Raw genomic sequence first — 12,396 nt, forward strand, 5'->3', positions numbered from 1 at the left:
CTCGGTACTCCTCCCCCCTGTTCTGTATCCGATGCTCCCCCTTCCTCTTCATTAACGGTATGGACCTCAAACATCCGGGGCCTTTGTTCAAATTGAACTGATCTCTCCATGCAGGTTGCTTCTGACAAACCAGACGTGATCTGCTTAACAGAAACTTTCCTCCTTCATGATGTCTCTGATTCCTTAGTATCTCTCCCGGGTTACTCCCTCCTCCGGTATGATAGACCTGAGCCTCGTCCTGGAGGTTGGGTTGCTATCTTTATCAAAAACTCTCTTCCTCACTCGCCCTGCACTGCCCTCTCTCCACCTCACCCCCAAGAATACCTCTGGCTACGGCTTCCCCTTCGCTCCCACCTCTTGTTCATATGTGTGCTGTACCGTCCACCAAACAGTGATGACTCCATGTACATCTTGCTGTCTGATAAAATGGACCAACTTCTATCTACTCATCCCAACTCTCTTCCTCATATGTGGTGATTTCAATTGTCACCATGCTAGTTGGCTGGGTGTGGGTACCTTTCTCACCAGCCATGGCTCCTCAGCAAAGGACTTCTGCGACTCACTGGGACTGACACAATCTGTCAATTTCCCGACCCGTATCTCAGTCAACGGAGCATCTTCTCGTCTGGACTTGGTTATGACTAACTTCCCTGAAAATGTCTGCTGCTCTTCTTCTGCTCCAATCGGCTCATCTGATCATGTGCTTGTTAAAGTGGACATCTCTCTGACCATTCTCAGGGAGCCTCCTCAGCATCGACGAGTCTGGCATTTCACTCAGGCCAACTGGCACGGTCTTCAAGCAGCCATCAATCATCTGGACTGGTCTCCCATCTCCACCACCTCTGACATCAACTCATCCTGGGAATTCTTCCAAAGTAAATTGCTCTCTCTCATGCACAGATTTATCCCCATCTCGTCTTCAGTTGTCATACCCTTCCTCCCGTCCATGGTACACGGAATCTTGTGGTGAGGCTGTTGCCCAGAAACAACTTGCCTTCGTCTCCTGGAAAGCAAATCCAATGGAAGGAAATCTCATTTCCTTTCACAAAGCCCGAAACAAGTGTGCGTCCACTCTCAGGAGAGCCAGGAAACAATATCTCTCCGTTCTCAAGACAGAACTCTCTTATCTGTCTCCCTCTTCCAAATCCTGGTGGCGTCTGGTCAAATCTGTTTCTGGTGTTTGTTCCCCCCTCCATCCCCTCCCTTACCTCAAATGGCTACACAGCTGACTCCGCACGTGAAAAAGCCGGTTGCCTCAACTCTGTGTTTGCCTCTAAATCTTGTTTCCCAAACCCATCCCTCTCTGTACCCACCATACCCAGTCGTACTCAGCTGATCCTGGACTCTGTGTCCTTTCCTCCTGACAAGGTGGAAAAGTTTCTGTCAACCCTCGACTCTGATTCTGCAACTGGACCTGATGGCATCAGCCCACTGGTCCTAAAATCCTGTTCTTCCGCTCTTTCACTCCCTCTCTCTCTTCTCCTCACCCGCTATTTTGCTCAAGGTCAACTGCCATCTGCTTGGAAATTAGCCAACATCACCGCTTTGCACAAAAAAGGTGCAAAAACAGATCCTAGCAACTACAGACCAATCAGCCTTCTCCCAATTATCAGCAAAGTCATGGAATCCATCATTTCTTCAGATATGAAATCTTTCCTCTTCTGCAATGGCTTGATCACTGATCATCAATTTGGTTTCAGACCAGGTCACTCTACTCTGGACATGCTGCTTCTGCTGTCTCAACAATGGATGGAGGTCCTCAATGCCAAACAGGAAATCAGAGCTGTCTCCATCGACATATCACGTGCCTTCGATACGGTCTGGCACCCCGCTCTGCTCACCAAACTCTCCTCCTTTGGTATCCATGGAAATCTCCACGCATGGCTGGCGGACTTCCTCTCTAGTCGTAGTCAATGTGTGAGCCTGAATGGGGTTCTCTCATCTCCTCTTTCTGTTCAGGCTGGAGTTCCCCAAGGCAGTGTTCTGGGCCCTGTGTTTTTCTGGTCTTCATCAATGATCTCTCCGACTCTCTTGATAATCCTCTCTATCTCTTTGCTGATGACTCCACTCTCTGCCGCTTCATTCCTCATCCCTCAGATCGGCAGTCTGCAGCCTCCTCACTCTCTGCAGACCTGGACAAAATCACTGACTGGGCAAACAAGTGGAACATGTCTTTCCATCCTGACAAATCTCACACTCTTACGATGTCTCTCCGAAAGGACCGACTGGACAACCCTCCCATCCACTTTCTGAATAATCCTCTCCAAGATGTTCTGTCGCTCAAGCTTTTGGGTCTCACTATCTGCCATGATCTTTCCTGGGAAAACCACATTTCAAATCTGGCCTCCAAAGCCAGTCGCTGACTGGGCATCCTCCGTCATGTGATGTCCTTCCTTGGCACACCTGAGCTCCTCACCACATACAAGGCTTTCATCCGCAGCGCAATGGAATACTGCTCTCCCCTCTGGGCTGGTGCTCCTGCCTCACACCTAGCTCGTCTTCATGCTGTTGAAACCAAAGCGTTCAGAATCATTGGAATCTCTCGTGATGAAGCTACCTCCGAGGGCCTCTGATTTACTCACCGCAGGCAGGTTGGTGGTCTTTTTCTTCTACCGACTCCTCTCCGGCCTTGCTCCTGCAGCTCTCTCTGGGCTCTGCCCCCAAATATTCCTGAAGGTCGCACAAGATCTGCCTGCAACCCTCTTATGGTTAAACTGCCAAAATCAAGACTCTCCGCTCACCTTCACTCTTTCATTCCTCTTTTCTCCCGCCTCTGGAACAAACTCCCCCACTCCCTTCAATCCCACTCCTCCCTCCAGGTCTTCAAACAGCTGTTCACCACCATCTCTTATCTTCCCCCATCCAAAACCTTGATCTTTTCTACCCCCACTAATTTTCACCCCAAATCCTCTTTTTTGAAATACCAACTTCTTTCCTGGAAGTCCTTGGTGTCCTTGTGTTTATACTTCTCCCACCCCCCACCCCCCCTTCCCACACCACCTCCCCCCAGCCCTCTCCCTCCCACACAATTCCCGTTGTCCCTCACAAATGTTGTGTTTATGTGCTTCCCCTTCTCTCCCCATCTTGTCTACCACTCCCCTTTTTATATACTTTGGTTGTTTGTCTGTTTAATTTGTTTGTGTGATAAATGTTAGCTCTTTAACGAGCCTCGATTATGTATACCAAAAAAAAAGAAAAAGAAAAAAAAAGGTCTCATTGCAAAGAACTCTCCATACGGAATAACATATGTGAATGATGACGTCATAGGTGCCGCCGTATAATGTGCAGTATTTGTCTAATTTTGTGCAGGATGTTCCTTTTTAATCCACCACAGGTTCACGATTCTTCACTTCAGTTGTTTCTTTATTTTGTGCAGGGTGTTTTGGCTGCAATGTATCCGCATGTATCACAGTCAATGCAGAGCATGGCATCCCAACTACAGCAGGTTCAGGAAGAGGAAGAGCAAACGGAGGTAGGAATCACCAAGGAATGGGTGTTCTTGGAAACTTGGAACGGGTCATGTCCCCCACCCCCTTCCCTATTTAAAAAAGGAATGCACACGTAGGAGGTGCTCACTCACACCTTTATTTCTCTGGAGAACCACAACTGAAGAACCACTGAAGGGTTTTAACCAAACTTGGCACAAGTACGGATTGAAATTCAAAAGATAAACTGATGCCATTTTTGTGTTCAACAGGTGAAAGGTCACATTCCCTTTAAGTCTTATTTTACAGACCACAAGTCGAGTTAAAAACATCAAATGTAGATTTCATCATCAAAAAATGATGTTAACATCATCAATAAAATGAAGTAAAAAATATCATCAAATGTAAACTCTTCTCCTTCCCTGTCTTCCTCTCTCTCTCCCTTATGTGACCTTTAATTTTTTTATTCAACCTTTGAGATGAAACGTTACCGTGGGTTGACATCTAACATGGACAGAGGCATATCCATCAGCACATTTGCTTTGAATCATATTTTCTATTTTCACTTATCTCCTCTTTGTGCGTAAGTTTTGAAAATAAATAAATTGAAATCTTTGAATGTTAATTTAGACTTATTCGATGTTGAAATGTCCTATTGGTTACTGGACTCGATAATCTTTTCAGATAAGAGTGCCCACTTCATTTTACCTTCAAAACCCACTCCTGGTACCAGTGATCTGATCCTATCAGCCATAATCCATTGTACCTTTTGTTCGTTTCTACATATTCACTGAAAGTTTCTTCTTGATTTTTGAATAATTCAAACAATGATTCCTCCCAGAACTCCAGCAGAGATGCCGAGGACAGGTTGGAGGAGAAGCGGATGTTGGTGTGCCAATTTGTGAACGAATCTGTGGATCTGATGAAGAGTGAAATCAACAAGAGGAAAATGGAGAAGCTTTCTCTTCTTGGGAAGCAGAGGGAGAACCTGGAGCAGCAGATGGAGAATTTACGTGACGGAAAATCCACAATGGACAAAGCATTCCAGGAGCTGGAGGCCGTTTCTTTTCTGCAGGTGTGGTTTGCCATAAATGTATTACAAAAGTTGTAATGTTTAAAATATATTGTTTTGGGGGAGTCTGCCACTATTCCAGTGCAAGCCTTGAGTTGAGTGAGGCCTTATTACATGTCATGGCAGATGGTAAAAGGTGCAGTATACGATACAATGGTTCAAAAATGATTAATGAAATGGACAAGAAAGGTAAGTGAATGCATTTCCAGGTGTGTTTACGTCATCATAAAGTGAGATTTAGGTTTTATCGTCATGAAGGTTTGGGATGAGAGCGAGTTCATGTCACGGTCTCCAAAGCAGTGATACAGCACGACTACCTGGTCACTGTTGAGGGTTTCAATCATTCCATTCAAGGATTGTATCCAAGGGATGTTCATGTGGACCTCCAGGTACCATGACATCATGGCTTTCATCATGTGCTGGATCATCGTGAATATTTTGGTTTATCCTGCGCCATGTTTATCCAGGTAGTCAAAGTTACCTGTGTGTAACCACCTGGAGAACGTTAATGTCAATTATGGTCAAACAACTTCTTCACATACTTTGTTCCTGAATGATTCAATGTTATTCATGTGAATACTGTTCAGTTTACAGATTGACCTTATCAGGTGTTTTCACCAAAGGGAAGTGTAGTACTATTTCAAAATGAAAATCAAATTGATCTTTTCCTTCGCAAATTGAAAACGTCTTTCTTTATTATCCCGTGCATGTCAGTCCTCCATCTCCTAAATGCTGACTCAACCTCGAACTCTCTAGTATTTAATAAATAAAACAAACATTCATTCATTCAAATATCTTATCTCATTGTTTGTTTTCTTCCTTTTCAGGGTTCCAAGAACATGCTAAAAAGGTGAGACTGCATTGGTGTCCGACATGTTATCAGTACTTCCTGATGTTTTTGACCTAATCGTGTTTTAAACATTTTAAGATAATTAGTCAATAATAAACCAAGACAAAATAGAGGGAGACTTTGAGAAATAAGAGTTATTGAAAGAATGAGGGTTCGGGAAAGACTGAGAGTTAGCGAAAGATTGAGGGTTAGGGGAAGAATGAAGGTTTGGGAAAGGATGAGAGTGAGGGCAAGAATATTCGGGTTAGGGAAAGAATTAGGGTGAGGGACACACGGGGTGAACAAGATGTTACTTATTCAGGTTACTCAGTTGTTTTCCTGAACTTGATTCTTTCCTCCCTTGATTTTCTTCCCCATTTCTGATCTATAAATGAACGGTTTTGGGCTGACTAAGGGAGGAGGGTCATTATAAAGTTCATTTGTGTCATTAATTAGACACAAACTTTAATAAGTACCTTTAATTCTCATTGATTCTCATTTGAGTTATGTTTACAGTTCATTCCTTTCTGTCCTTTTCTTCGTTCTCTCCCATCCCCCTCACCTTAAAACTATTAATTTCTAAATTGTCAAGATCTACTGTGTTCATAGATAAACTCGAAGTCTTGAACATCCTTGAATATTCTGTTCTGCTCATTTCTCGTGTTCCACCTTGTCTTATTGCTTCTTCTCTCCATGTCCATCCATGTTCTCTGCTCACCTTCTTCTAGAACTCCTCTTTCTAATTATTCCTCATTCCGTTCCAAATAATTTCAATAGAAAATTCATGGAACACCTTACCCCACACTGTCTTGAGAAAAAGGACTTTTGGAAGGGTCTTTTCAACTCTTGGTTTACTTTTCCGATCACGATCTATATTTTTGTCTGAATCTTGATATTTTCCAATGCTGAAAGCGTGAGCGGCAAATTTGATTGGTCATGATAGGGAAAATTTGCGTGTGTCCAAATACTGTTAAACTGGAGTTTTTTGGAGCTGCCAACAAGGGGATTTGTATTCCACAGTGTTCAAAATTTAAAACATTCGTTGTAGTACCCGGCGTTGCACGGGGAAATTCCATGCAATATGTATCTTGAAATATTAAGGGGTGCCAATTTGAATGATGCAGCTGCATGAAGAATTAAATGTATTTTATTTGCCAGATATAGCGCACCCCTTTATATGAACCTTTCTGGACCATTACTTGGTTCCTCCTAAGAATACAAGGCAGTCCAGCATGCACACGGGATTTTTTTTGAATGTCCATTCTTTTCTATTGTTTGCCACATGGCACATACCATATAAAGGGCCCTTTTCTATGCCCTTGGCATTTTCCCCAAGAATGCTTGTTATCTTTCCACTTGCATCAACTTTCACAATTAACACCTCACCAAACAAATGTTGCAGAGTCAGGGAAAATAAACAATTTCTTACATATGGTATGCAATCATCAGGATGCAAGTGTTATCCATGCACGGAACATGATACACTGTCTAACAGTACAGGACAAATGCATAAGTACACAGTGTACATCAACATGAATTACAACGAGATTAATAAACAATGGACAAAGAGATGGTTTATAACATTTGAACATGGATTCATGGATTACAAGGTGATTGATGGACAATGGATGTGGTTTATAACATTTGTTCCTGGATTCTCTACATCTTGTTCAAGGAGCTCATATGGGAACACGAACAGGTCAACAGTAACACGTCATTTGTTAGAATGGTGTCCCACATCCCAACGCAAACACCTTTTTGGATTATTCTTGCCCCGGTGTAGACAACTCCAGACATCTGGTTTTCTATACCATCACTTCTGAGCTTGTCGTTTCTTCTGTCCATCTCCTGTCAGGAAGCCGAGTCCAGGACCCACTGACTCACCATGTCTGGTGCTTGCCTCGTGCTCTTCATCTCATCTTTCAATCATGTCATCATCATTGATTTATTCATTCCCCAAATCACACCTCATTCTCTCCAACCCTCACCGACACTCTTTCCATACTGTCCATCGTTATTTTTTCTACCTGTTTACTTTGTATTCATTTATTCGGCTCCTCTGAAATCTGGACTTCTGAATAAAAATACAAATTAATATAAAAATTTACTCTCTATTTTTTCATTATTTACCACTCTTTTACAGATAACTTGTTTTGATATGTCAAAATGTATTATTTGAACAATATTCTCTGCTGGAATTTCTAAAACTGATGTTTTTCCTTTTTATTCCAAGGCTCAGGACCATGTCAGACTTTAAATCCATGAAGAGGACACCGCTCCCAGTTCTGGACTTCTCGAAGGAGGAGAAGACTTTGGACGGGCTTGTTACGCTCAATAAGAAGTTCATGGAGAAGATACAGAGTGAGTGACACAAACTGGACATTTTATCAATAAAATAATAAGGGAGCACAAAACGTGACACAAATATGGAAGGGAAGCAGGAAGGGAAAATTCTAGAAAAGGAACAAATGACGACGTATTTTTATTTTATTTTTTTGTACCAAATCATGGCTCAGGAAGAGTGGTTACCGAGGGCAAAAGGCTGACATGGTTTCAGTGGGGAAACAGGTGTATGCAACAAGCAAAGCAACCTATGAACAGGAGAAAACTAAAGATGGGAGGGAAGTAAATATGCTCATCTGAAACCAGGAGGCTTGGGAGAGGTCGGGCTCACAAGGGTAGAAATATTTACAGGTAGCGATGGAGATATCATGATATTGTTACTGATATGTTTTGTGGGGGTAGGGATGAAATACCATTGGAAAGGTAGGATAGTTTAGTTTCGCATTTACCGCGTGACGTGTAGAAAGCCCATTTCAATGTACGTAAGCAGGATAAACTTTGAGCTTAAGAGTGTTTACCTGTCACCACACGGAGGGTGTTTTTGTGTTTATTAATTCTCGGGCGTAAGATTAATCATTCCCAATATGTAATCACCTCCTGTGATTTGGCCTGTTTTTTACAAGTAATCGGCCGGCCATGCAAACAAGCGCTCCATTCACCCACAACACGGTCATGCCGACAAAGACCCGAACATTTGCCGAACGGCGAGTAAACCCCGCCCAGCTGAACATTCCCTAAGGAGATTAGACTCCGCCTTCAAGGATCGTAACTGGCAGGCTGCGCCCCGAGTGTCGTCATTGGGCATCAAGCAGGCTGTGGGGCCCTTCTCCAAAGGGGATGATTGGCCATAGCGATGGGATGATGTAATGAGGCGGGGGGATTGGTCAAGTGTGATGTCAGCGAGGGGAAAAAGGAGGGTGTGCCCTGCCCCCTCTCTCTCTCTCTCTTTCTTGGACTAGCTTCGTTGTGAGCGGTCGCATATCAGCTCTCTCTCTTGGACTGGCTTTGTGGCGAGCGGTCACATTTTAGCTCTCTCTCTCTTTCTGGGCTTTGTGGCAAGCGGTTACATTTTGGTTCTCTCTCTCTCTTGGACTGGCTTCGTGTTGAGCGGTCGCATTTTGGCTCTCTCTTGTTCTGGGCTTTGTCGTGAGCAGTCGTATTTTGGCTCTCTCTCGTTTTGGGCTTCATGGCGAGCGGTCACATTTTGGCTCTCCCTCTCCCGCACAGAGACTCGGGGATCGTTGATGCTCCTCGTCGGAGCAATCTGAGTTTTGGCCAACTCGCCAAACCATTTCCTTTTCTTTTATTTATCTTTTCCCCTGTCCTGTAATTGTGACTGAGTGGAGGTGCCTCAAGTAGGAAAGAGGTTTACCTCAGCATTCATTTTCTTTTCATTGTCTTTTCATGTAATTTCATTAAACCCATATTTGTTGCATTTTACCTTGGTGTCGTGTTCGTTTACTTGGTTGTGGGTTCGAGGGATAAACCCCGTGTTGGCTGTCCGTTCAGGAAAGTCCGCGGGTCCTTACCTTCCGGCGTGTGTGAAAAAGATAATCCCACCAGGTTTGGGTATACGCCTCGGAGTAACAACGTTTGGCTATTCGTGTTCCGGTGTGAGGCCGTTGTTCATCGGCCACGGACTGGACATTACATTTGTGGGGGTAGAGGATGAATTACCATAGTGGAGGCAGGATTGTATAAATTAGTATGAACAGCGTGTGAGCAGGAAGCCTATTTCGATGTCTGCAAGTAGAAAGACAGTGAGCTTCAGGTTGTTTATGTGTTCCTCCAAGGAATCGTATAGACAATTAATTAATCCCACCCCACCAACCGACTAAGGAAAAAGGCCTCGCCCAGTTGGGGTGGAGAATCGGTTGGCGGTCAAGAAGGCCATGAAGCCCCGCCCCCGAAGTGCATGATTGGTCAGGGTGACATCATCGAGAGACTTCGAGAACGGAGGAGGAAGGATTGCTCTCTCTCTCTGGTCCTGGCTTTGTGGACGGTGGTCGCTTTTCTCGTGTGTGCTTGTGGGGAGAACTGTTCTGAGCCCAGAGAACCTTGCAGCGTTAGAGCCAGGGTTGTTGTTTGACTCTGTGCTCTTCAGGGGAGCTGGGGACCGTGTTGTGCTGCCTCCCCACCCCCCCCCCCCCCCCCCGGGATCGACCGGGAGACGTTTGGCTGCATGCTGGCATGATTGACCCGCGCCATTGTATGGGCGCTTCGACCGCAGTCCTCTCGCGCACCAATCCCACCCGAGTGCTCGTTGAGACCAGAGCTGAGTGCCAGCAGAAAAGTGGGGATTTTCTTGAATTTCCTTTAATCATTCCCCTGTCTGTTTTCCTGTCTGAGTGGAGACGTCTCAAGTTAGGATATTGGTTTTAACCTCACCATTAATTTTTGGTTCTTTGATTTGCTTCATTAAATTAATTACTGTGCATTTTCTTTGTTGTGTCTTGTTTGCATGGTGTTAGGTTCGAGGAATATATCCCGTGTGGTGGCCGTCTGAGGTAATCAATTTGGTTCCGTCCCGCGTGCGTGCCAAAAAGTACCGCCAGTTTTTGGCTTGATTACCTCAGTAAAGACCGACCGGCTATCCATCCAAGGCTGGTTTTCATCGGCCACGGACTTGACAATATGCTGGTGTAACACGTACTTGAGGTCCCTGGAATGAAAATTTGGATTGAATAGTCTCCAGAAAGCAGTTCCACAAATCGGATAAAAGACCGCATATTTGTGGTAAGTAGAGATTTTGGGAGTTTGAGAAGAAGGAGTTAGGAGTTACTGAAAGAAGGGATTCATCCTCGATAAATTAGAGATGGTCGGAGATCTAAGAGAGCAGAGGGATCAAGACTGAAGGAAATGGGAAATAACTGAGGATCCAGCAACCTCTGCAATGTGAGAGCAGCAGGGCTTGTTCTTTGGTCTTGTCATGTGAGATAATAATAACATTGATAGTTTTATTGTCCCCCGTCGCACAGCGGAACGAAAGGGGGACTATGGTTTTCCTCTCCGTCCGTGTGTCCATCCGTGTGTGCGTGTGTGTGTGCGTGCGTGTTTGCGTGCGTGCGGGCGTGCGTGTTTGCGTGCGTGCGGGCGTGCGTCCACGCATAAGCGAAGGACCGCATTCGAATTTGATGTGTGGGTGCAACCCACGTCAAAATCCAAGATGGCCGCCGCCATGTATGTCTGATGCCATGTATGTCTGAACCTTGTGAGATGAATATCTTGAAAAATAAGCAAAGTACCAACTTCTAATCTGGTGTGTGGGTGTATCTCGGCATACGGAAGAACGCTCTTGAAAATTGGGGTTCCACGTCAAAATCCAAGATGGCCGCAACCATATATAAGTCTGAACTTTGTGAGCAAATTATCAACTTCTAATCTGGTGTTTGGGTGTATCTTGGCACAAGGAAGAAGGCTATTGAAAATTGGGTCACCACGTCAAAATCCAAGATGGCCACCACCATGTATGTCTGAACCTTGTGAGTGAAATATCTTGAAAAATAAGTGAAGTACCAACTTCTAATCTGGTGTGTGTGTGTGTTCTAGGCATAAGGAAGAATGCTATTGAAAATTGGGTCTCCACATCAAAATCCAAGATGGCCGCCTCCATGTATGTCTGAACCTTGTGAGCGAAATATCATATCGTAGCATGTTTTCTGCGTCTTCCACTTTGTCAACTCACATCACTTCACTGACGGGGGACCTAGGCGTAACGCTTGTTTTCCACTTATTCCAGGAGAGACAGGTGTGAAGTGGAGGTGCAAGCCAGTGGGGTGGAGCATTACTCCATTGTGCTGTGGAAAAGCTGTGTTGGTTGTGAGTAGTTTTAATTACCCCATGCACATGAAGTGAAAAGGTGGGTTGGGGAATTGATTCATGTCCGTCCGTCTGTCTGATCAGTTTATCATCATCAGTTTATGATCGAGGAACTACTTATTGTCCCCCGTCGCGCAGCGGAGCGAAAGGGGGACTATGGTTTTCCCCTCTGTCCGTGTGTCCGTCCGTCCGTCCCTGCGTGCGCATGTGCGTGCGGGCGTGCGTGTTTGCGTGCGGGCGGGCGTGCGTGCATGCATAAGCGAAGGACCGCATTCGAATTTGGTGTGTGGGTGTAACCCACGTCAAAATCCAAGATGGCCGCCGCCATGTATGTCTGATGCCATGTATGTCTGAACCTTGTGAGATGAATATCTTGAAAAATAAGTGAAGTACCAACTTTTAATCTGGTGTGTGGGTGTATCTAGGCATAAGGAAGAACGCTCTTTAAAATTGGGTCGCCACGTAAAAATCCAAGATGGCCGCCGCCATGTATGTCTGAACCTTGTGAGATGAATATCTTGAAAAATAAGCGAAGTACCAACTTCTAATTTGCTGTGTGGGTGTATCTCGGCATAAGGAAGAACGCTATTGAAAATTGGGGCGCCACGTCAAAATCCAAGATGGCCGCCACCATATATATGTCTGAACCTTGTGAGCGAAATATCTTGAAAAATAAGCGAAGTACCAACTTCCGGTCCGGTCTGGAGAGGACGCTGGCATTACTTGTTCGCCGCTTCTCTGACTGGGTCATTGTACATAGTCTGCTTTTCTGGTGGTCGTGGCGGCTTTTTGGCCGTTGGGTCTGCTCTCTGCTCGGTCCCGGCTCTGCTCCTGGCTTCGCCTGCCCGGCTCTTCCACTGTTGCCTCAGGCCGGCTCCCGTTGTTTGCGGCCGTTGTTTGCGGCTGCG

The 12,396-nt window shown here is 45.1% G+C and overlaps 1 protein-coding gene across 3 annotated transcripts in view; it reads left to right on the forward strand.

The window, feature by feature from the left end:
* The window catches only part of LOC137417177 (E3 ubiquitin/ISG15 ligase TRIM25-like), a 63,088-nt gene that overhangs the window by 28,029 nt on the left and 22,663 nt on the right, over positions 1-12,396 (forward strand). For all 3 annotated transcript variants that reach the window (XM_068102989.2, XM_078770361.1, XM_068102982.2), the window contains exons 3-6: positions 3,377-3,472; positions 4,267-4,500; positions 5,325-5,347; positions 7,560-7,687. In XM_068102989.2, coding sequence (XP_067959090.2) covers positions 3,377-3,472; positions 4,267-4,500; positions 5,325-5,347; positions 7,560-7,687 — 481 coding nt within the window. The remainder of the gene's footprint in view (positions 1-3,376; positions 3,473-4,266; positions 4,501-5,324; positions 5,348-7,559; positions 7,688-12,396) is intronic.

Source organism: Myxine glutinosa, chromosome 1, assembly GCF_964187855.1.
Source record: "Myxine glutinosa chromosome 1, kmMyxGlut1.1, whole genome shotgun sequence".
In the NCBI taxonomy this organism is placed as follows: domain Eukaryota; kingdom Metazoa; phylum Chordata; class Myxini; order Myxiniformes; family Myxinidae; genus Myxine; species Myxine glutinosa.